Raw genomic sequence first — 25,581 nt, 5'->3', positions numbered from 1 at the left:
TTCATTTGTCCATTACTCTACTTATACGGTGCGTTGGATGACGCTAAGGCTGAGTTGTCGGCATGAATTTCCTATTTACCGTCACGCTTCGCGTGTTTTACGTTTTCGTTTAGGAAAGGAACGTTCCATTTTATTGCTATTTATTTTTATTTTGAGCCGTGGGAGGCTCAGATATCAGCCCAAACTCGGATAATCAACAAAATCTGGTAGATCGGGCAAAAAGGCCGCCCAGACACCGGGCTTCCTGGACTAAGGAGGACCCCACCTGGCAACAACTTTGGTTGCTCCAATAAACGTTTATACCTCCTTTTCCATGATTTGTCGTCATTTTTGTTTCCCTAGGCACATACTTTTCGTGCATTTTTTGTATATATATTTTGCGTCTGGAGTGCAGTTTTTCAAGGTGAACGCTCTTTACCTGGCCAATCCCCTTGAGTGTGTATGAGGCATTTTATTTTTGCACTACTACCACCAGCGAGCTTGGTTCCGCCAACCCTCGGAGCAGACTCTCGGCCCGATGGAATGGGTGGCTTTATTGGAGAAAGGAGGCCAAGAGGCCTTGTTTCGGGATATGGGAATGCGGGTAGGTTCATATAAAGCATTTTCAGTGCACTTTAGCGCACCTCACCATAAGAAAACCTATTCCACCACTTACGTGCGTAACAATATATTTCTTCGCAAAATATCCTAAACGTTCATTGGGAGAAACGGCATCGTACCACATTACTGCACTGCCAAAGCGATTTTATTTACTAATATGTCCTGAATCATACAATAAATTAAGAGCGATAAATGGCAAGTTAAGAGGGCAGGACATTGTAATTGATTAATTATAGGGTTTAACGCGCCGACGCAACGCAGACGATGAGACGCGCCGTAGTGGAGTGCTCCGACCACCTGGGCACCTTTAACGTGCCCCGAAATCTCGTACACACGGGCGTTTTTGCTTTTCGCTTCCATCAGAAAAGCGGCCGCCGCGGCCGGGAATCGAACCCGCGAGCTCGTGCTCAGCAGACAGGACATTGTAGGCAAATGGCAACGTAACAAGTCAGGACATTGTATTTCATTATTAATCAAAATAAATTGATTGGCGCTTGGGACAAACATGAACGCCACAAGTCTCACAGATTACTCGTTAGGTAGCCAAAAACCTATTTTCTCTCTCCTAATGAGCCAAAGTGCGCTCTTTACAGAACTTTGCATCACAAACCTTCGAGCAGTAAGGCAGTTGTTAACTTTAAGATAAATTAGCCCTTTTCGCAACGCGGTGACTCATTCAGACATTCATTGTCTCACTCAAAGTGTTTTTTGTATGAGTTGCTTCTGATGAATTCGATTGTATGGTCTAACGCGCCGAGGCTGTACGTGGGCTATGAGGCGCGCCGTAGTGGAAGGTTCCGAATTAATTTTAACCACCTGGGAATATTTAACGAAAACGCCCGCGTGTTAAGATTTAAACCTTAACACGCGGGCGTTTTCGTTTTAGATTCGACTGCATCTCATTCACTCGCCTTGTCCCTCCATACGGCGTTGTTGTTGTGCGTCCACACCCCTCCCCCATTCTCCTCGCCGCGTGAGCTGCGCTCTCCGCCGCTCACACCCTCTCCTCTCCGATAGCGAACACTCTCTCGCGAGGGGCATTGGATTGGATTGGATTGGATTCGATTCGATTGGATTGGATTGGCTTTGGATTGGATTGGATTAAAGTGGATTGTGTTGGATTGTGTTGCGTCATAGCCGCGCCACGTTGCGTCATATCCGCGGCAGGGGGTTCACGGCACGTTTCACGCGATGGGAGAATCAACCTAACGGAAACAACAACGGAACCCCCTATGCGTCGCATCTACACAGGGGTTCCCGGGAGGGGAGGTCGGAGTAATTTTTCGCCTCCATCACAAAAGCAGCCACCGCGGCCGGGATCGAACCCGTGACGACTACGGCGGGTACGTCCTCTGCTTCTGATCGCAAAAGCGAGCAAAAGTCTATTCGCGTTTCTTGGAGCGTGCATACCTTCCGCAATTCTGTAAGCTTCATTGCGGAGCCCAGGGTTTGTTCGTGGCGGGCCTGCGGGTTAATTAAATTTCTCCCGGATTATAAGTGCATAATCGTTATGTAAAACTAGGCCTTAGATAGTCGAAGCTGCAACAAACGCGAAGAAAGACAATCTACGGCGCTGAATTCTTTAAAACTACATTTGACGCTGGCAGTCAAATAAGAAAGCCCGGAAATAGGACGCGGAAATTTAAAGCGCCGCGCAGACGGCCTTAAAACTACAATTGCCACCCATTTTGGCCCTATCAGCGCTGATCACGGAAATAATCCGCGAAAGGGATCCACTCCAGCGGGCCTTTGTCGCATTAGCGAAAGCCAGCCGCGAACAAATAATTGAAAGCTTAAGCCCGAAGGAACTGGGCGCTGAAAGCTGAGAGCGCGGGGGCTGTCTTACTCGCACTGCAGCGTTGCAAAGCCGCTTGACAGGAAGGAAAGAATTCCGCTCGTAAGCCGGGGACAGTAGTAAAGCCGCTGTGTGCGACAAAACAAGAATGACACCGCTGCGCGTTACCAGTGCCGTCGGTAATGTCCTGGAATTGGCTTCAGCGCTACCCATGCAGCCCTCCACTTGTAATCTCGCCATTCCTATCGCAGAAACCACTTTTACCATTTCTATAGGCATGAGCTTCGGCGTTACACCAGCTTGACGTTTTCTTTGCTAACCAACTAGAAGCGAGTCAAAATGAAGGCGAGGGCTAGCCGCTGTCTCCACCCGGTTGAGACGTGGCCCACTGGGAGGCACCTCGAGAGGGAAAGGAAGCGCACTGCGATATATAAGGAGCGCGGGAGTTCGGCAACCACAACCAAGCTCCTTCCAGCTGCCCAGCGATCAGCCATGAACTCCGTTGTAAGTGTGCCCTGTATAGCTCACCGCACCCTTATCATCGATAGTGTGATTTTGCGGCCATTTGTAACTTAAAGGGACCCTGCAACACTTTTCCAACTTTTTTCTAGATCCTAAATGCTTTCAGAACGTACTCGAAAAACCCGTCCAGGGCTTGGAATAGGAGGTCACAAAGAACCCGAGCCCGAATTTACTGCTGTATACCCATCAGATAACTTAAAACTCGCTCAAAAGGTTTTTCTCTCTTTCCCGGTCTTGGCGTTCTTCGACCGCTGGAATTACGTCATTGGAGCGGTGTAGTGGCTGTTGGCCGGCTCTCTTTCAGTTGCAGCAATGAACGAACTCGATAGCCACTTAAAAAAGCCTCAAAATTAACGCAGAAACGGAAGGCGTATCTGCTGCGACGAGCAAAGCACGCAGTGCCGCTCCGTGCTGCAGATAAGTGCAGCTTCCGCGGTGCTTCCAGACGCGAAGGAAAGAGGGAAAGCGTTTATCGGAAGTGTTTCCGAGTCCCGTTAATCAACAAGGCTCGTTAGGGATAACATGTACATATCTTGATGCACAAACATCGATAACGGTTCTATGGCTGGCTGCACCGGAAAGCAATGGTCGATCGCTATAAATTTATCATGGTAGATCTTTCGACAGAAGAATGTTTTACCACATCCTACCAAGGTCGTTACGTCCCGACCAAATCACGTGTAGTTTGCGTTATTCTTGTCGTATTTGTGATTCCGCCATTGCAGACTTTTCAATGAAGCAACGTCATATGATTTCTTCCAGGTTCCTTTAAGGCATGAAAGCCTCAAGATCTTAATCTTCTCAAATAACAGCGATAATCAGCTGTATTAATGTCCATTCAAAGTACAAGTGCAAAAAATAATTGGTCCTACTTGTACGCCCATGCCTTCCCCTAAGAGTGCCCTAATTGTCAAAGTTTATTTCGCAAGTACATGCTGCAAAGTTGTAACCTTCAGTAGATGGACCTAAACGGACTTACGGCCGCTAAGTAAAACTCTTGTTTAACTTCTCGAGTTGACTTTTCAGTGAAGAAATGCAAAGTTGGTACATCACGATCCGAATGTGTTCTCCCACATGCGAAATTTTAGGTCGCTGGCGTTTCGTGCGTAAATATAACGCCGCATAATGATGCAAAGCCAGGTGGAGGTATCTAAGAAACGTTGGTTATAGCAATGCAACCACTGCATTTAGGGGCCATGTATGATGCGTTTCCTTTTTTGGGGGGGGATGTTGGCGAAGTCTTTTGAGTGGCTTAAATTCAACTCTTCGTGCTTTCAGGTTGCTCTTTTCCTCTTGGGCCTGGTTGCTTCTGCCACAGCCGGTGGCCTCGGTGGCTACGGGGGTGGCTTCGGAGCCGGTTTCGGTGGCTTGGGCTACGGCGGAGGTCTAGGTGGTGCTGGCGTCGGTAGCAGCGTGGTCCTGTTGCGCGGTGGACCAGGATTCGCCAAATCAGTGGCGGGGCCCGCCTTTCTCGTGCAAACAGTGCACCACGTGAATAAGGTGCATGGGGGAGGAGCCATCGTTGCCCACTCCGGACTCGGAGGGGTCGGCGGAGGTCTCGGCTATGGTGGGGGACTTGGTGTCGGCGGCGGCCTTGGCTATGGCGGTGGATTGAAGTACGGTGGCTACGGCATCAAGGGATGAACAGTCGCGTAACGAACAGGTAAGCGCCTTGGAGCTCATGAGACTTCCGGCACACATCAATGAAAAATTTGCAAAGCAGCTTCTTCCCGCAGATGAAAACGTTGTTGCTTCTGTTCTGAACACCCTGTCTACGAAGCAAGAAAAAAATAGTTGGTAGCCTAGGCTACGTACCCCAACAAAGTTAAAATGTTGAAATAACCGCGCAGAAGTAAGATCGGTTACCTTAAATTGAGATATAATGTAAAGCAAAGTTTTCGCATTTATTTTTACAAATCAAAGCCAACAATCCTTACCAACTCAGAGCTTCCCATTTATTGCAGCTAAGTGTACGTTCAGTGGTTAGCGTGGGCGCTCCAACTACGCCGAAAACATTATTCTCAACCGGCTATTAGTTGAAAGAAAAAAAAACACGTTTGCTTTCGTAGAAATTTTGAGTTCGTACTTCTAAAATGTTTCGATAAGGCACATTAGCATACCGAATTACGTCGGACCTAGCCGTCACGACAGTTCTCAGGCTAAGAATTCGCTTTGTTTGCGTACACACATCACCATTGGAAGAGCTAGCAAGCATCAAGACGCACCGGGACCCTTCCAGGTCCTGATTTGTTTGGGCTTAATTTGCTTGAGTTTCTCTGCTCTCCGCCATCTACCGCTATCTACAGCACGTATTCGTCCTCTATGTGCTGTATGACTTAACCAAAGGTATTATGTCACCTGTGTTTGAAGCTGGCGCCCCGCCATTTTCGGACATCCGACCTAACCAAGGGGGGGGGGGGGGGGCAAAAACATTCCTGCGGCCTTAATTCATATTGTTCCGTATCTAGGATCACCGCTGTAAAACCTGTCGAGAATCTTGCGCTGCGATGGCATCTATTAAGGGGGGAATGTTTTCTTCTTGTATGAGGGGAGCAAACTATCCCTCACGGCAAATACCCACGGCAAAAATACCTAAGGCGTACCCCTGAAACTCTGATGTATTGTAAGTCCTTAGTTCAATATATATGTGTAACATGAGTGCGTATGAAGGAAAGCCAGCAGTAAAGAACGCCGAGGTATAGAGTTTTGCAAAAATAGAGTTTGAAGGGAAACAAAAAGGAAAGAAATAAATGGAGCTCTGTAATGAGTGGCAGAGAGTCAGCTCCAAACGCAACAACTAGAAACTCTAGCAAAATGCAAAGTGCCCCATTGGCGCTGCAGAAATAGCATACCATGTTTTTAGGGTATTTCACAGCAACATTTTAAAGGCGTAGATTTTGCATTAATTTTTTCCGCGTTATTGCCGCTGGTAAGCTGTATACACGTGACAAACACCCCTTAGCAGTAACGAAAGTCGAGCTAGTTGGTGCGCTTGCATTCTTCTAACAGCACTAAAATGACGGGGACAAAGAAAGACAAACACAGGCGCTTCAAAATACTTTTCATTTGTCTTAAGGTTCCTGCCAGAAAGCGGAAGTTCGGGACTGGACGGCTGTGGTATTCCCGTGTTCCAATTTCACGAAGTGGAGCAGATGCTACCAGAAGAAGGCACGAGAACGCATTGGCTTCAGTGTGCATGCTGCCGAATGTGCAAATACGGTGGTGTAAATAAACATTTTTGAGACTACCCCGACTATTGTTTTTCTCATTGCTACCGTCATCAAACGCGCCTTGATTTCTTGTATTGTTTATGAATACAGCCAGTTACTTCGGCATAAATTACGAAACGCCGTTTGAAACTCAACACTTGCGAGAGAAGACACAATAAGTGTTTTCGCTTTTGCAGTGGCAGTGGGGAAAAGTAGAAAATTAAACTAAAATAAGCAAACTAGCAGAGCTTCCATCGAGGGTTTCTCAGGGCCCTTGAAATATCTGTTTACGCAATCTCATGAAGGCGTTCGCTAGTAACTCTGCTAGTAATGAACGTTTTATTGTCATCACTCGCTTCACCATCATAAGTACACGTATGTCCAACTGCAGGACGAATGCATCTCTCTTAGACTTCCGCTGCCGCTCCTGCACTGATTGAGTATAGCGTTTAACGCGCCGACGCAACACGGGCGATGAGGCGCGCCATAGTATAGGGCTCCGGATTAATTTTGACCACATGGGGATCTTTAACGTGCGTCGAAACCTGGTGCACGCGGGCGTTGTTTCTTTTCGTCTCCACCAGAAAAGCGGCCGCCGCGGCCGGAAATCGAACCCGCGTCCTCGTGCTCAGCAGCCCAACGCATTAGCCACTGAGCCACCGCGGCGGGTCGGTCCTTCACTCTCTTAGTCCACATTTTGCCCTTGAATTTTCTTGTTTCTACCTTGCATAGAGTTATTGGTCTTCTCCTAGCCCCTACAGATCTGTTTCCCTGCTGGGCCAGCGGCGGTCCTTTTGTCGCATTGCACGCCCAGACCTGGTCCACTTTTTAATTGGCTGTTCCGACATGAAAAGGATGACTGCCTGGTTCATGAGGGCGACTTTTGCGTCATACCCCTGAATGCATGATATACATCAGTTCTTAGTGAGAAGTTGCTCGTAATGCAAGTATTGGGCAAATATCATCAGTGGTGTAAAAGCTGCTATGGAAAGTGTTTGCACGCTAATGGCTTTATGGAAGTTGTCATGCGGTGCTTTTCTTTCCACTACATTTTAATACACGCACCTGGCTTTCGGACTGATAGGCGGGATGGCATTGGCCAGTGGCGTCATCAGGAATGGCATGCAAGCATAGCCGGCATCACCAAAGACGACCCTTGTTACATTCGGGATGGCGTCCCCAAACCGGGCTCCGTCGCCTCATTCATGGGAGGTAGCGGTGGTGAAGAGCGGCCAGCAAAATTTGCTGCCTTGGTGATGACGACAAGAAGCCGGATGCAAAGTTAGCTGGTTCACTGCATGGCGAGAGATGAGCCGAAGCAATACAGGAATACCCTTCCGGGCGAGCTTACAGCCATGCTCGAACAGAGCGACAGTATGAATCCGCTGCTGCAAAACTAATTGGACTATCCACCGAGAGATCGGGCTTTATACACAGTAGCCGTAACAGCTGCGCTGCTTTCCCAATGCTTCCGTGCACGTGTCCCGAAAATAGTACAGACACACACAACTCTTTTTCCAGAGTTCGTAAAGCCGACAGTAGCGGCGCCCGTTGAGTCTGAGAGAAGGGGGAGAGGAGATCTTGGCTGCGGCGTCAGCGTCGCCCGGACATGTCTCTACATGAAGATCTGTTCCTTTGGCTTCGTGTTTTGTAGCTGCAACGGCTTGAGTCACCGCGAACCGGCCGCGCGCTACAGGCGAACATGAGGAGGGTAGCCTCTGCCACAAAGTACGAAGGCACGAAGGTGGGCTCAGCCACGAAGCTTGAAGTACGCACGAACAGAATAGCGGCGCGTTGAATCTAACACCCTAGAGAGCCGCATGGTCTCAAACACCCCACGTGCGCAACTGTTGTCGAGAATTCGACTATTGTGAATGAATCCAGGATTGATTGCCACGAAATCAGAAAAGTGCAATGGCCCAGAGGTAGCCGGAAAAAAAGAAAAAAGGAAAGAAGACATTCCTGCAAATACTCTAGGGCATATAACATGCATACATTTACTACCTCCACCTTCTTCTGAGATGTCCTTCCATACCTATTGAATATTATTCGGAAGGGCCAGGCTGACATAATCAACAGCATTTTTTAGCCTCCCAAAAACTATATGGCGCGAATATGCTACTTAGAGGGACGATATCTATCAAGAATTCTCACTGGCAAGCAATAGGTCCCTGAACGAGAATTCGAAAGCCTAGCAGAAAACATACAAATCTGAAACGAACCCAAATTTTTCTGGGCTTTTTGTGCAGGCAATGAAATTCCTTGCAATAAATGCGGGTGATATGCATGTGCTGTAGACCAGTTGGTCATGACTGCAAGGAATAAAGCCGGGGTGATTATAGAAAATAACAACCGGTGCTGACCCCGTCAGAGTGAAGCCCCATAACAGTTTTTTTTAATGAGCCACCCGTGAGCCAGTTTCAGAGCAACTCATTACTGCGATTAAAATGCTAGCTTCCCAAACGACGAGACCTAATACGGCTTGACTAAACACTTTGCGTGTGGCAGTAATGGGCGAAAATTCTAGCAGTGAAACCCTTGTTTTTTGCAGTGACAGTTCCTGTACACAAATATATGACGGAAAGGTAAAGGGGGCGTCATCTCCATCACTCAAGCAACCAGGCGCTCCCTTGAATCGAGCGTATATCTACCACCAGAGTACACAACAGCTATATTTCACTACCGCTAAAGGGAGGTGGCATTTCGCATCATGTTAGCAGATGGCCATCTTGTCACTAACAAATTGCACGGGTACAGGTATTGAGTATTACCTGCTAAGGAGTATATATTATCTGGAGCAGATGCACGTATGAGCAGACTCGCATGCATATCATCTACCCGCCATGGCGGCTGACTGGCTGAGGCTCTGCACTGCTGAGCCGAAGGACGCGGGTTCAATCCCGGCCGTGGCGACTGTTTATCTTATGGAGGCACACAGCAAATACGCCCGTGTATAGATTTAGACGCAAGTTAAAGATACCCGGTTGGTCAAAATTAATCTGCAGTCCTCCACTACGGCGCACATCATAGACCAGCTATAGCTATAGCTATAGGTGTAGCTCAGTCGCGTTAAACTCAACAATCAATCATGCATATCGTCTGCTAAGATTACAATTGCCAACTAGTGATTGCTTAATGGTGCTTTTTTTATTGTTAATCATTCGGGCCTTTATGTGCGGACCAACAGCGACATAAAAATTAGATTACAATGTATTGCACGCCCGATTACAGTAAAACCCAGTTTATACGCTCCCGGTTCATACGATTTCCCGGTTGCTATACGCGATCAATTGTGAACACTAAAAATGCCCCATGCCGTTACGGTGTTTTTTCCCAGTTACCACATTCCTGGATAAGACGACTTCCCGGTAACAACGTTAAAATAAAAAAAATTCAACTACGACTGAGAACACTAAAAATGCCCCATGCCGTTACGGTGGTTTTTTTTTCCGGTTACTACGTTCCTGGAAAACACGATTTCTCGGTGACAACGTTAAAAGTTTTAAAAATTTTATCCAATTAGGACCGGATGATACGTTTTACGGTGAACAAAAAATTAAAGCCGTTCCACTCAATGTGAAAGCTGTGGGAAGTGCAGAGTAGTGATTCGCCATAATGGGCTGCAGCGCCGTTATCCGTTCACTGCTGCATTTCAAATTTCCCGTCTTCGCAGTGCTCGCGCACCCCCTGCCTGAAACTGCCACAGCGGGAGCTTTGTTGTTTTTGCGCTTGCTTTAATTTCGTATTCTGGAGCTGTTTTGCGTCATTTCGGACGCGTAATTTTTTTCTTGCGCGGCTGGAGCCTTTCTGCGTCGTTTCGAACGCGCCATTTTTTTCTTGCGCGGCTGGAGCCTTTCTGCGGCATTTCGAACGCGTCATTTTTTTCTTGTGCGGCTGGAGCCTGTCTGCGGAATTTCGAACGCGCCATTTCTTTTTTGCGCGGCCGCGTTTTTCGCCTACTGTCGTACAATCCAACCCAATGAGCGTTCCTAACTAAATGAACGCGGGGGCTGTCAGTTATATACAGAGATTTTGCATGATATGTACCTGCAGTTTTCTTTGCGCTAAATTACGGGTAGATGTATGACAAGCGCCAGCTGTTCACGAGGTTTGAACGGGTACGACTATTTAAACCGCATGGTTTTCGAAGCCTCGGCGTGACTCCCTGAAGGCTCTACTTCGGTCCGTTATCTCGCTGCGACGCCTGATTCCGGCAGTCGCATCGACCGTTAGCGAGCTAACACGACAAGACGAGCCCATAAAGTGCTCTGCACTTAAACCGCGTTGACGTGCGTGCATACCGAGCCTCAGCGCGCGCGGCGCAATCAGCAGGTTCCCAGCGGCGGGCGGACCGCCTGGGTCACGGTGGCGGCTTTCCCGCAGTCCTGGGCTTCCCGGAGTCCCTTGGTAACGCGGCTGCCTTTAGCCAACGTCGCCTGTATAACGACGTCCCAACGTGCGAAACGCTAACCCTGAAGAAATAGTGGTGGAATGACGCCACGAAGCAGCGCCGGCGCTGGGCGAAGCCTCCGAGAAAGGTGGCGGCGACGACGGGGAGGAAGAGGTGGCGCCTCCGGCGGCCACGTAAGCTCAGGCCGTAGTCGGCTTCGAAGCGGTGGGGAGTTACTTTCGTGAAGAGGACAATCCCAGTGCGGACAAAAGTCTGCAATGTTTAGAAAAGCAGCTCTGGCTCTCAAAGAGCCGCAGTATCACATGCCCCAGCAGGCGTTGATAGGCATGTATTGCATTTTTTTACTGCGGCGGATCATACGTTTTCCTGATAATACGTTTCTCCCTCGCGTTTTTTTAAACGCGTCAACGAGGTTCTACTGTATAATGCCAGCCCAGCAAACCTTGTAAACGTGTTTCCGTTGGGCCGGACGCATTTGCGATATAAGCCGACGGGCACAAAGCGACGGGCGCTTGGATAAGGGTAAAGACTCAGCACTAAGTGTTTCAAGAAAAAATTCCCCCGCATTTCCCCGAGGGGGAGAATGTGAAAGTGCGAATGCACGGTTGTCGGCCCGCTTGCGGCGCTTGCGCTCGGCCCCCGCAGCCCACCGCCTCGCCGCCTTCTCTTCCATCTCTTCCATCGGGTTTGTAGTATCACGTGTACACCACGCAGTTATCAAGCCGCTATAACGCCGCTGAGTCGCCAACGCACGCCGCTGACGACGTAGTTTGAATGCGTTAAAGATATAAGGCGCGTTACTAACATTGATATCAGCGTCGCGTTTGTGGCTTAGTCGGTAGAGCGTCGCGATGCGGCCGCAAAGTCCTCGGATCGAAACCTGACGCCCGATGCTGTTTTTTTTTTATATAGAGAGGAGGACTGCGGACGCCGCCGCCGCCGGCGGTGGAAGGTTTGGGGTCGCTTATAAAGTGCATTCGCACTTAAAAAAGAAAGGAGAACGCTACCCTTTGGTTTAGCAGTGCTTTTTAGCAGACGACACGCTTGGTCACTTCGCTACAACGGTCGTCTGCTTCATATGTACTTTTGAGCAGAATATGACAGCCGTGGCATTGGTCGATGTGGCATCTTAATTACAAGGCGATCGGTTGCGATACATGCAGACACCAACCCTTTCCAGGCCCCTGGCCTCTCTTACTGTAAGGCCGTAACCGTTGCCGTAAGGCCAGAAAGGAGACATAACGCTTGGATAAAACTACATGATGTGCATCATCATTCACCGACGTTGCAACCTCAATGCACTGTACGATGCAATTACAGCGACTTTTTACCGTGAAGCTGTCTATGGCTAGGGCAAACCCCCTGTTGAAGTCTCTCGCGGTTACCAGTTTGGCTGGGCAGCAACGTCGACGGCTGTGGTGACCGGGAGGTTTGGATCTCCCAGTGTGAGCTCGCCAGCGCCTCAGAATGGGGGAAAGGGGTTTTTGATGCATTCCCATATGCCGCGGGTGAGGGTTGCGAGGGCTCTGCATGCGTTGAAATTTGGTGAGGGATAAAGAGAAGGGTCGATGAGGTTGAGTTTGGCTGGGTTTGCAAAGATTGGAGTTTGGAGGAGTCGCCACGTGTGCTCTTCTGATGGTGTGAGAAGCACGTTGGCTGAGGGGACTTCCCTGCTGGAGAGGCGGTAATGCATTGTGAGACCATGCTGTGTATGGTGAATCTGGCACCATAGTAGGGAACCGTGCTTGCACTGTCTCGCATAGCAAGCCCTCGAGCCATACTGTAAGCGACCTCCTTGCCCTCCGGGACAGCGTGTGCCAGCGTTCGTACGAGTTGTAGTGGGGATTGTAGTTGGTGCTGTTGCATAATTTTGGTTGCTTGCGGCGATAAATAGGCCTGTCACAAAATTCTGGATGCCCGTGTTAGATTCAGAGTTTATGGTCGTGTGGCTTAATCTTTGCACGAGCGCGAGCGCTCTAGCCACTTTTTCGGAAGTTGTAGTTTGAAGGAGTGAAATGTTAAAGAGTTGAGGGGTTTTTTCATGGTCATTGACTATTAACGCGATAGAGTTTATATGGCTCATTTTTCGATTTCCCCGTCCTTGCTAGCTGTCTGCTATCAGCCGTGCTCATTAAGCGTCCACGGAAATACGCAATCGCTGCCACCCGGAAGCTACGGCTGAGGCAGCGAGATGCGGGTGTTCGCCTAAATCTGGAATATGGCACAACAGCTTCTGAAGTGTGGAAAGGAGGACAATAAGACTACGGCGGAGATCGAAGAAAGGACACGGGTTTCCAACAGATGCCGCACCTACGCAGTAAAGATCGTTCTACGTCAAGCCCGTGATAGCATGCTCGGCATGAACAGTGGCCAGTCGTGCCCAAACGTGGAGCCGTAACACCAAAGCACCTCTCCACCGGAAGATAAAAATGTACATTTTGGGTAGTTCTTGTGCCCAAGGCACACCCGGGCTACGAGGCGCGCAGTAGTGAAGTGCTTCAGATTAATTTTGACCCCCTAGGGATCTTTAACGTGCACTGAAACATCGGCACACTGGCGTTTTATTTTCCTCCTCCATCAGTGTTGCTACCGCGGCCAGGAATGGGACCCGCGCCCTTGGGCTCAGTAGCGCAATGCCTTACCCAGTGAGCCACCGCGGTGTGTTTTCCACCGTAACTGATGCCGGACCCAGCATTGAGTCATCATACTAAAACAGGAGGCAAAGGATGAACGCCCGTCACTTAGAAATCAAGGAAAGCATACAATATGAGCAGAAACCAACCGAAATAAAACCCAATGTATAGCATCTAGTACATGAATTTCCCAACTATTTTCGATGTTCCCGCGGTTCTGTTTCCGGCGCAAGCTGTGTTTGACAAACGACGCAAAGCACCACGGGGCAAAGTTAAGCCTCCCTGAAAATAGGTATGGATACCCTCCTAGAGAACACTCACGTAAGAATGCTCGGCGTGCCCTATAGTCAAGCGGCAGGGCGGGTCTCACAGTCACCAATAAAGAAAGGGAAAATCTTTAACCACGTGCCGACATTATGAAACGCCTAACCAAGATAAAAGCAAGAATGAGAGAGTAAACGATAAGAGTCATGAAGCCCTTCATTACAAGGCGGATTTTACTGAGCCCACCGTAGCATTGTAACTTACCTGCAGCGGAGAAGATGAGGTGAACGCCATCATCAGGGCATGTCACCCGTTTCCTTAAATTAGGGTGCACTGCCAGAAGATATGGGGAGTCGACTCATGAGAGCCAACAAACCCCACCGAATCCACAGGGCACAGGTGACAACGGGGGTGGCCGTCTGATGTGCGGCTTTCGCCGAACAGAGCGGCAAGAATGAGCAAGAGCCTTGAACGGAAAACAGCACAAAGACTTATATTCAGACAGGCAAGTTACAAACACAAGCACGAGGTAACGGATCGATAATTACAGGCAACTTAGATGGAATTCAAACACAAGAAACAGTCCAATTCGACAAAATGATACAAACAGGAGCGTTAACAAATGAATATTACGAATCGGAGCAGTTAACTAAAAGAAAATGAACAGTTCGATGCATATGAGAGACAGAGTCCCAGCATATTCACCGACCGGGCCGGACGATGCACCGCTGTCGGAGGCGATTCGGCTACCTGGGAAGCATGGCTTCGCTGTAGGCCAGGCCGTCCGAGACGATCACGGTGATTCGAGGCCCGGGAGTACGTTGGAGTCCTCCAGGGCGCGGGTCGCCGATGGTGTGATGTACAAACTGGCAGGTGCCGTTGTCAATCACGACGTCCAAACGTAGCTGGTTTGTTCCGCCGCGGCTTCTCTTTTTATAGGCGCGCCGGCGCGCCGGCGCGGAGAGGGAGAGCACACACAGCGCGCCCGCCGCCGTCAGCGAATAACTTCACTCTTCTCCCTTCTAGAATCTTCGACGCTCTTTAGAGCTGGCAAGGCCACGCGCACCTCCTCGAAAGTACTGGAAGCTTCGACGAAACCCGAGCGGCGAAGGTTTTATTTTTGTTGTTTTCTTGCCGGCGAGCCGGCGGGTGATCATGTTACCGTCTCTTCGTTCGAGAAACTTCCAGCCTTGTCTCGGGCGAATAGAACCGAATGGAATGAATCGGACGACTGTAAGAAGAATTAGGCGCTGTACAATAAAATGAAAAATTTATAAGGTACTTTTAGACGTCGTACGCTCGAGTTTGTGACAGGGCAGCATATGAAGCAGCCCTCCACCTGGCAATTTTTAGCGTGAGACAAACTGACAGCCGGTGGGCGAGCAGCGTGCCAGAATGGACAGACAGAGACTGGTCTAAAAGAAGGGGGAGGCCTTTATATGTAAGGAGGGACGAAGTAAGAAAATTCGGAGGAAAAGAATAAATTTGGGCAGTGCCGCATACGAACGGGTGAAGTCCTTCGTCCTGCCGTAGACCTGAACGGTCTATTGATGATGGTGACACTGAATAGGTCCGCAAATTGTGAAATTGTGTCTTTAAAACATATTTGAAGAAACCGGACAAACCGCTTACCTAGCACCAAGGGCGTGGATCGGAAAACGAAATAACGAAATCGGCAGGGTCATCGTATGGAAGACAGGACCGTCCCCCCACCCCGCAACAAAGATCTCCACTTTGTCTCTCTCTCTTTTTCCAAAAAAAGCAAAAATGTTCAGACTGGCAAAGAATTTGGAAAATAAACACATTAAAACACTTACACTGCTACCTTCTCCTCACACGGACCAAAACCTCGCAGCCGCATCTTTTCACGTTCACATCTTTAGCCACAGAAGCATGGCGGGCCTCAGTCTCTTCTGACACATGGCGATTAACCACCCTACCTGGTAGTCCTTCTCTCTTCGCTGGCCTTCAGTTCTCGTGAAGCTCGTCTTATTAACGTTCTCGTCTTGTTTGCGTTCCTTTGTTCGCTTTAGTTTCTTAGTCTTTTGAGCGAAGCAATTCATCAAGCAGATGTGTAACACACGCCACAACTTCCCCAGAATCCCAGGATCTGCGTGGCTGGGGCGACGCTGTTGTACTCGCATGCCGCCACGCTCACCTGTTACGCGTGGAACGTATTACTCTATTTTTTAGTTCACCGCCGTCGACGTGACGAGGGAGCGTGGATGTAAAACACTCGGCTACTTCTGTGGAGACCAGGGTTATAATCCCCCGCGAACTCGAATGTTTTTTGACTAGTCTTTACAGCGGCGGCCATTTCCTGCACCTACCAACAACGACGTTCTTTCTCAGAATGGGGCCCTTAACTCTCTCGCCCTAAAGGGGCCATGCAGAGAAAATAAAGTTTGTTTCATTCGAAAGATTTGGTGTTTTACAGTCACCCAGTGCTTCTCCGGCAGCAAGTGATGCTTTATTCACTGAGATATTAATCAACTTAAGATAAATATTTATTGTCCCACCAAATCGCAGGTTTCGTGATGTCTGCCATCCTGTCACAAGGCGGGTTTTCAAGCGAACGTCAAGTGCGCTGTTCAGTCTGCAGCGGACTGCATAGCCTTGTTTACCGTTAGTCCTCCTAGATGGCGCCAACATACTGCTCCACACCGCTATTCGCCTTTGCCTTGTTTTGGACCGTATTCACACTTGCCTTGTTTTTGTTACGGTAGGTAGTAATCGTTTCGTGAAACATGGTGTATGTTTGACAAATAGGGTCACGTAAGGCAATGTCGGTTACGTCAATCGGCCAGTGTCGCCTGAGACAACTCCAAAGCGCCGCTCTGCAGTGAAGCTATAACAAGCATAGTGCGCGCAGTACCAACAGCAGTACTCATTTCTGTATTTTCTATGTTTACGTGTGCTTTCGTAACTTCAGTTGTTTCCCCCCACCATTCTTGCTGGTATTAAATGGATATAAATTACACTTAAGCGGAAGTACGTTCTGCAAGCTTATAACACCTACCTAACTTGCGCTTGCTTTTGCCGGCCTCAGCCAATCGCCCGGCTGTGCATATGGCGTCATATGTTCTAGTGCGGGAAACGAGCTAGTGAGTCGCATGGCCATCCCCTTTTTATGGCGCAGCCATCTGGCGCCCGTTACTGGGCTAAGCGGCATCGCCGTCGTCGTTGCAACAGGGTGAACGATGGCAAGACCGAAGAGTGAAAGTAAGCAAAGTAGGAGACTATTGCCGAATCGTTAGGGGAAGGCGGTTCACCGTGGCGGATTCATCATCATCATCATCATCATCATCATCATCACCAGCCTGTCTACGCCCACTGCAGGGCAAAGGCCTCTCCCATTATTCTCCAATTACCTCGGTCCTGTGCCAACTGTGACCAATTTATCCCCGCAAACTTCTTGATCTCATCTGCCCATCTAACTTTCTGCCGCCCCCTGCAGCGCTTGCCTTCTCTAGGGATCCACTCTGTTACCCTTAATGACCAGCGGTTATCTTGCCTTCGCATTACATGCCCTGCCCAAGTCCATTTCTTCTTCTTAATTTCTACTAATATGTCTTTAACACCAGTTTGCTCCCTGACCCACTCCGCTCTCTTCTTGTCCCTTAATGTTACACCTATCATTTTCCGCTCCATTGCCCGCTGAGTCGTTCTCAATTTAAGTTGAACCCTCTTAGTGAGCCTCCAAGTTTCTGCCCCGTAGGTGAGTACCGGTAAGATGCAGCTGTCATACACTTTCTTCTTCAACGACAATGGTAGGTTGCTATTCATTATCTGATAATGTCTGCCATATGCACCCCACCCCATTCTGATCCTTCTAATTATCTCTGCCTCATGGTTGGGATCTGGGGTCACAACTTGGCCTAAGTATATATATTCGCTTACCACTTCCACTGCCTCGCCATCTATCTCAAACTGCTGTGCTGTCCCGAGGCTATTGATCATTACTTTAGTTTTCTGCATATTAATTTTCAGGCCCACGGTTCTACTCTGTTCGCCCAGTGCGGAAAGCATGCTTTGCAATTCGTCCCCCGAGTTACTTAGCAAGGCAACGTCATCAGCAAATCTGAGGTTACTGAGGTATTCTCCATTAACCCTTACTCCCACCTGTTCCCAATCCAACGTTCTGAATACTTCTTGTAAGCATGCTGTGAATAACATTGGAGAGATTGTGTCTCCTTGTCTGACACCCTTCCTTATAGGTATTTTACTGCTCTCCTTATGGAGGATGATGGTAGCTGTAGACCCATTATAGATATCCTCTAGTATTCTTACATAATGCTCATCTACCCCCTGGTTCCGTAATGCCTGAATGACTGCTAGGGTTTCGACCGAGTCAAATGCTTTCTCATAATCTATGAAGGCTATATAGATGCTTCTCCGGAAGTGGGGGGGGGGGGGGGGGGGAGGGGGCGGGTCAGTATGCTGAGCCCGCACGAGACGATCGTCTGCGCAACGCTAGGCGAAAACGTTAAGGGGAGCGTGCGCGTGACAACGACGGGCGTTAGCTTCCTAAGACGCAGTTCGCGGTCCCTTCCTTAGAAGCACTTCGTGCCGCCGACGCAGAGGCTCCCTATCGCTGCCGTCGAGAGAACTCAAGAGTGAGTTCTTCGTCAGCGCACTGCAGCATTCGGGATTGAGTGCTGAACTGCGAGTGAAACAACCGGTCGTATGCTCCGTCAGTCGCTGCAGCTGAACGAGCAGCCCGAGCGGAGGCTGAGCACCGCCGACGGCAGAACCCAGAGTAAGTGCTGAACAATGAGCGAAGCAACCGGTGCTTGTGCTTCGTCAGCCGCTGCAAATAAAAGTGTTCTGTAACCTTACATATATGTCTGTATGAAATTCTTTGTGCCAACGTATTTTGCACAGTCAAAACAGCTAAACAGCTGCGCCCAAATTTCGCATTAGGAGTATCGTAATCGCCAGGCAATTTTTTTCTAATGATTTAGCTTATTTTACAGAAATTTATTTTAAAAGTGGTGTCAGTACGATTCCAACGGGGCAGTATTTCTAATAAACCAAACGTGTGTTTTGTCTGCATGGCCTTTTTAAGGAAGTCTGATACTCGTTTAAGACGCAAAAAGGCTGGCCATAAAAAACTTCAGGGGTTTGGTTTTCTACGAGAGATTGGAGTTCGCGCAAGCTGAACGCTGCTGGCGCACTAGCAAACAGGCAAGTGCCTTTGTGCTACGCCTTGGTAAGGCTCTTCCTTGCCTTGCGTGAGAAGAAAAGAGCCACAAAGACGTTTGGTCACAACTATTAAACAGGCGACCCATGGAAAATACTAGCCTAATAAAACCGATTCTTTTACAGCTCATGCCAACTAGTGGTTGGTCACGAGTAAGGATTTCACGTGATTTGACGTATTTCATGAAATGAAAATGTCCTTTAGTCCTCTCCTTAAATGGGTTTCTCCCTCTATGGCCTAATTTCCAAAAATTTCTGGTTAGCGGCCACCGGGCATACCTCGGTTACGACTGCGCATGCCTCGCAGGTTCTCCATTATCTTCGCTCTTCTAAAAACTAAAACTATATTCCAGGTTCATTTGCCGAAACTACAGGGCCACGGGGAATGCCGTATGGGGAGCTCTGGATTAATTTCATCCCCCGTTAACTTTAACGTGCGCCGACATCTCGATGCACGGGCGTTTAGTTTTTCGTCTCCATTGGAAAACCGGTCGTCGCTGCCGGGATGAAATGCAGGACCCTGGGATGAGAAGTACACCCCCTTGTCCTCTGAGCCACCACAGCGGTTCGTACTTTTCACCATCCAGTCCTCTTGTAAATGGCCCAAGGTATCAACTACGCCCCACTTACTCAGGCTGTAGATTCAGGTTGAAATAGAAAACCTGAAAAGAGATTTCTGGGGTCGCCTTCGGCAGCACTGCTTAAGATAGGAGACCGAAACGGACACGAAACCGTTTAATGAAAAGCTAACGAGGCATGCTGGCTCTGTACTCGTCTGATTACTTTAGATTGCGCTCGAAAGGAATAATTGTGAACTGCGCATGAAAAAAGACCAAGAGAAAAGGCTACGGAAGCCCGATAGCGTGCGCATACGGCGATGAAAATGGATGCAAAGGGCGAACGATAACTAAAATGCTTCGTCCAGTGCAGAAGCTTTCACGAAGCCCAGTTGATTGATTGTGGGGTGTAACGCGCCGACGCAACGCAGGCGATGAGGCGCGCCTTAGTGGAGGGTTCAGGATTAATTTTGACCCCATGGGGATCTTTAACGTGCGGCAAAATCTCGTGCACACGAGCATTTTTGCTTTTCGCCTCTGTCAGAAAAGCGGCCGCCGCTGCCGGGAATCGAACCCGCGTCGTCATGCTCAGCAGCACAACGTCTTTGCTACTCAGCCACCACGGCGGCTTTACGAAGCCCAAGCGCACCCTCTTATACTCCAACCTATACAGCCATGGCCATACGAAAAGCTTAGAGTGCAACCTGAAGCCTCTTTTCACAACATCTGAAACACTTTTATGATATTGCCGACACTCGCGTCGTCACCTTATATCCCGTGGCCACAAAATAACGGAGCCAGGTGTTACGGTCCTCCGCACATTAAGTGACATATAAAAACTGGTCAACAGAGTCTACTCAGTGTCCGAGGTTATAAGTACAGGAATTCTTTGTGTACTTGTGTGAGTAGAAGTAAGGAGGGAATATTGCCGCCATCTGTCCACTTCTTCTCAGTTCCAGCAATAAAAGCATTGGGTAGCCGCCCTATAACAATCACGTACAGCATACTAAAAAAAAAAAAAACCGCCGCGGTGACTCAGTGGCTAAGGCGTTGCGCTGCTGAGCACGAGGTCGCGGGTTCGATTCCCGGCCGCGGCGGCCGCTTTTCTGATGGAGGCGAAAAGCAAAAACGCCCGTGTGTACGAGGTTTCGGCGCACGTTAAAGATCCCCAGGTGGTCAAAATTAATCCGGAGCCCTCCACTACGGCGCGCCTCATCGCCTGCGTTGCGTCGGCGCGTTAAACCCTAGAATCAATCAATCAATCAATCAATCAAGCATACTAAAAAAGCAGTTGAAGGAATCCCAGAGGGCCATTTTGTGCTAGCAATGAGTGAGGCTTCCGCAGTCCTTGCAGGCACGAATGAATGATAGAAACGCCATATCCGTCCCGTCCCTCTGCCGGGCCCTTTTAAAATTCACTCCAGAAAATGAAAGTTAACGGGTTTACTGTACATTGCCACCCCATTCTGCAAACCACAATGCATGGTGAACGTATATTTGCTACCAGTAAAATGAACGCAGTGAACCAAAAGCAAGAAGAAATGAGGTTTTTGCCATGACAGGAAAACTAGACAACAGTAATTTATTTTTTTTAAATTACTTTATGGAGCAACCCAGCAATGTGCAGTCATAAAATGGTCTACAGCAAAGCGCCGACCGCATTAATGCATCGCGCGTGCTTCGAACGTACTCTTCCCAATAAATGCTCCACATTTTTGAGGCTTAGATACATGAGCTGGCATAATTGTTTTAACGCTCCTATAGACTGCCAATCATAGTGGTCAGCTGTGCGTATGTTCTTGCTTCCTGATTTGGCTATAAAGAACGATTTCGGTGCACGAGAGCGCTGACGTCTTTACTGCGCGATTAACTTACGTGATTACAGAACGCATAAATTCTCGTGACGATCGGATGGGAGCCTTTCTATCAGTTCCTTCAGTCTAACACAACAGCGTTTTCGTACTGCTTCCCAACAAGCATGGCGCGTAGCGACCGCCGCATTCCTTATGAAGTTTGGTGTAATGTTCTTGAGTACCTGGACGCCGAGTCGCTCCTCTCCGTCGAAGGGAGCTGCCTGCTGTCATGGAGTGTTTTTTCAGAACGGAAGCTGCGTCGGCGTATCACCCTGAACCCACGCTCGGACGCAGCTGAACTGAAGGTCTTCATTGCCCATTTTCCTTCGGCCGATGTTGAAGTTCTGCACCTCACGAACTGCATCTTCGCGTGCCCAGTGAAGCTGCTGGAAAGCATCTGTGACTGCAGACTACTAACAGAACTTTACTGCGTGAACTGCCGGTTGGACCTGAGGTGTCTTTTCTATATCATCACCGGACTACTGCCTGCTCTATCACGAATTGAGTACTCAATCTTCAGCGACGGCAAGTACACTGCAAATGTCGACTTCATGACCTGTGGCCGTTTTATAGAGACAAATGTGCGCTGCATGTACGTGGAGGTCACGGCAAGCGAAAGAAGCTACCTGCTCCTGCTGCGGATTTTGCGCTCTTGCCCCCGCCTGGAAGAACTGCACGTCCACAACCTTGGCATAAACCAGCTGATGTCAATTGAGTATTTCTTCCAGGTGATCTACAGCCAAAGGATTATTCGTACCTTCACGCATACGAGTCGAAAGCCGGACCTACAAATGATGTCCCTGCTGTACGCTCAGAGATGGCACGGCCAGCACCCATCCAGTGATCACTCTCTCAGTGCTCTACTTTGTGGCAACGTGGCTTACTGGATACATCCTGCCACTTATTCCAACTGTCTCTACCTGTCGGAAGTCGTCGCGGCGCCCGAACTGTCGTATCGGAATCTACAACAAGCGGTGCTTAGCATTGAGGTCCACGATGCCACTCCGCTAGCGCTGGCGCAAGCAGCGCATCAGCCCCTGTGGGGTCACCTAGAGGCTCTGACGGTTCTTTTGGTGCCTGCACACGTTCTATGCTACTCCCGATCACCCTACTTCGGGTCAGCGTACTTTGCACCCCTGCGCGAGTTGCTTCGAGCTTGCAAGGTGTTGACAGAGCTTAATGTTAGCTCCGTTCATTTCACCGCTGAAGTAGACTTTGGCCAGATTTTGGCTGCCGCGGAGATCAGTCAGCTGCGTGCCCTTTCACTGGCTCCCTGCGCCATGCAGTCACCGGCGTCGCTGCACAAGCTGGCTGTGTCGTGCCCAAGACTAGAAGAGCTTGACGTGCATGGTTTCCATGAAATGTTTGGTCTACTTTGCTCAATTTGCTACGAACCTTTCACCGCAGTCAACGCAGAGACCATGCGAATTCTGCATGAAGAAACGCGACTCGACGGTCTGACCGTGGTCGCATACGGATTGTGCTCGCTGGATTTTTTGGTCAACTGCAGAGTAGCCCGGCTTCAAATTTATTGGCGTGGAGAAGAGCGGCGGTGCACCGGTCACCGATCGCTGGGTCAACTGGTGGGCGCAAACCAACACTTGCGTTCCCTAACGATCTCCTGTCCCCATTTCACCATGAAGAAGTTATGCACAGAGCTATACCTGGGACAACTGCGTTCATTGCAAAGCATGTGCGCCGTGTCAAGCGTCTGGGAGAAGCTAGAGTCTACCGAACGGTTAGTCCTCCACTTCGCAAGATGTCACCCGTCTTTGGAGACTCTGCACGCTCATTACTTCGACGAAAGAGGATCGTACGAGGGAATCACATGGATGCGAAGAAGGGGTGGCAAAGTCCACGGTGGACCGCAAGGACAGCCGGAAGATGCCCTCCTTTTGGACGCCCACTGCACGCTCGACTGCTCTATGTCCACGTACATCGGGCTAGCAAAACCTCGCTGTCAAATGGGCGGAGTAAGGTACTGACACCACTCGCACCGTTGGTTGTGACAGCGCTTATACGGGCGAGCTATTCCTGGGAACAGACTTCCTGCTGTTCCAAGAAATGTCACGTTCTTACTCCCGCTGAGCATACTGCTGAAGCAGTTTCGCTGTGCGCTTGCCGCCTCGTTGGAGCTGCAATTACCATCAATTAATGCAAATAAAATGCGTTGACACTCGCAGTTTCAGTTTCTATGTTTGATTCTATCATTCGGTAGCGGTTAATGGCTGTTCGATTAACGTAAACACTTTAATCCGTAAAAAAAAAAAAAAAAAAAAACCCAGCTCCGTCAAGAAAACAAAAAAACGTCCTGGCTTGTAGCCCGCCCTCTCTTTCGGCGATACGCTCTAACAGATGCGACCTGTTTGACCTTAACCACATCAATTGCTGCCCTCCAAAGCCTGCTACGCCACGGCGGAACTTTGCGCATGGGTAACACCACGGCCGCAATTGTATGTCGAATGCTATTTTCAGCACCTTCTTCTGTGTGCGTGCATCATTTTGTGGGAGGCGTAGCCGCAAAAATCAATTTAAACGTGCGCTCTAGACCGACTTATCATTTTAAACAAGTGAAATCTTTTGCAGCTCAAATCAACCAAGGCGGTCTGCTACAGAATGCGACTTTTTGCCGAACGAATTCAGCACGTCCCGTGCTATTGCGCTTTCAGTGCGTAATTTATAATTTGTGACCTCACGGACGTTGATTCACTGTATGCGCAAACACTCTTATCTGAAGCCAGCTTGGCGACGCTTGTTTTACACACGTGGTGGGATAAAGCAACTGAAAAAAATGTGCGCCAATTCACCCTGTGAATGTGGTCGGGAAGCAAAGCTGTAAACGACACTCCCAACATTTGCCCATGCGACGTGACTGGACTTCACACACGTGGCTATACAAAGAGTGAAACCAGGGATTCTTCCAGCCGTTACTTGGAATTCGCGGGGGGGGGGGGGGGGGGGGCTTCCCGAACGCAGCAGCCTCGGCCACGGCCGGGCTAGAGCGGTGGGCGCCGCCCGTCTAGCCCGGCCGTGAGTCGGCAGAAAGAAAACGGAGTGGAGCGTCCTTAGAAGGGTGAATAGAAGGGAGGCTACTCCGTCATCTCGCTCCCTGCCTCCCCGTCACTCTTGTTTCATGTGTCGCCTCCAAAGCGCCCTCCCCTCCACAGCCGCTGAATGAGAACCAGCGTCTGTAACCCCGGGCCCTGTTCTCGACTGCACAAATTCCCGGGAAATCTGGGAACTTGCCGGAAGTCTTTTCTGATTGGATTTCAATTTTGGTCACTAGCTTCCGGTTGACAAAGCGGTTTTGTGTGCTGTCGTCATTTTGACGTTTTATGACGTTTACGGGGACCAGTTCTAAAGTTTGCCTTATTTCTGTTTACTGAAAGCGCATAATTCTTCGCCGGCAATGAAAAACCAGACTAAGAGCACTAGACATGAAAACGTAGGCCTGTCTTTGCTATTCAACAACAATAATGCCTGTCATACACGCCCTCTCTGTGATTGGCTGAGAAGGCATGACGTAATTTAAACAGTTGGCGGGAACGACACGTCATGCATTGGCTACTTCAGCCTGCGTAAAAGTGACGTAATGTTACGTAACAGCTTGAAAATGGCGGCTAATTTTGTCGCAAAATAATGGCAAAATAGGGGAAAAAATTGCCCCGGCTTTCGGCGCCGCTAAATGTCCGCGAATTTGCAGCTTGCGCAGTTTCGCATGCACGCTGTTTAAAGCATGTTTCCTGCCGCAACAAATTATAGTTTCAACTGTTTAGTCAGCTATCATGGAGCATACAAATGACGTGCAGCATTTTGTTTTTATGTTTGGCAATAAAATAAAAACTATTTGTTTGGCGTAACCGAGCATAAGAGGGCAGTACAAGCCTCTCCATGACAAAGAGAACCCAATGCATGGCATTTGTCCACACTCGTCCTAGTAAGCTGTTGGGTCACATGATCGAACTCAAGAGAAAAATAACAAAGAAAAGTGACTATTTGGTCCATTACAGCGTCGATTGAAGTCGAGATTGACGAATGAGTGAATAGGCGACATCGGGCGCTCTGCGGTTATCAGCCGTAGCGCTTCGCTGCTCTTATGTGTCATACAAGCGATGGTCGGGGCCGTCTTTTTCTGTAATCACGCCATAAACTTGTAACATGCAGCTGGCGATGGCGTGGCGGCGGTGGCGGCAGGGAAGGTGATAACGCCACAAAGCTTGCATTGAAGCAGAGAGCCCAGCTATGTTACCAAAAGCGATTGAAAGAAATAAATAGATACGGTAAAAAAATTGTGTGATGTTCTTTAGCTCGACATCCGCTTTCGCTCGCTTTTGCATCAACGTTACTCGATCGCCTTATGGTGTTGACGCCAATTTTGACCTCCAGAAATGTGTTTTTATTGTCAGCCTCAGCTACCGTCTTAATTTTTATAGTACATGCCAAGTGTTTTTATATATTTCTTGCGCAATATTTGATACCTTGGCTGCGATCTCTATGAGGGAATCGTCAAATTACACTTCATGTCGTCATACCTA

The 25,581-nt window shown here is 49.0% G+C and overlaps 2 protein-coding genes across 2 annotated transcripts; both read left to right on the top strand.

Moving 5' to 3' along the window:
- The first annotated feature begins 2,868 nt into the window (after positions 1 to 2,868).
- On the top strand, positions 2,869 to 6,120 carry LOC144170187 (uncharacterized). The gene is made up of 3 exons (XM_077699816.1): positions 2,869 to 2,899; positions 4,196 to 4,580; positions 5,994 to 6,120. The coding sequence occupies exons 1-2, from the start codon at positions 2,888 to 2,890 to the stop codon at positions 4,559 to 4,561; spliced, it is 378 nt and encodes a 125-aa protein (XP_077555942.1). The 5' UTR covers positions 2,869 to 2,887; the 3' UTR covers positions 4,562 to 4,580; positions 5,994 to 6,120.
- Positions 6,121 to 21,053: 14,933 nt separating this feature from the next.
- On the top strand, positions 21,054 to 23,222 carry LOC144149919 (uncharacterized). The gene has a single exon (XM_077681660.1). It carries the CDS (start codon positions 21,172 to 21,174, stop codon positions 23,029 to 23,031), a length of 1,860 nt encoding a protein of 619 aa, XP_077537786.1. The 5' UTR covers positions 21,054 to 21,171; the 3' UTR covers positions 23,032 to 23,222.
- Positions 23,223 to 25,581: the final 2,359 nt, after the last annotated feature.

This window comes from Haemaphysalis longicornis, unplaced genomic scaffold, assembly GCF_048455015.1.
Source record: "Haemaphysalis longicornis isolate Haplotype H1 unplaced genomic scaffold, Haemaphysalis longicornis Haplotype H1 scaffold_1, whole genome shotgun sequence".
Classification (NCBI taxonomy): domain Eukaryota; kingdom Metazoa; phylum Arthropoda; class Arachnida; order Ixodida; family Ixodidae; genus Haemaphysalis; species Haemaphysalis longicornis.
Note: the sequence above shows the minus strand (reverse complement) of the source record. Positions and strands in the feature narration are given on the sequence as shown.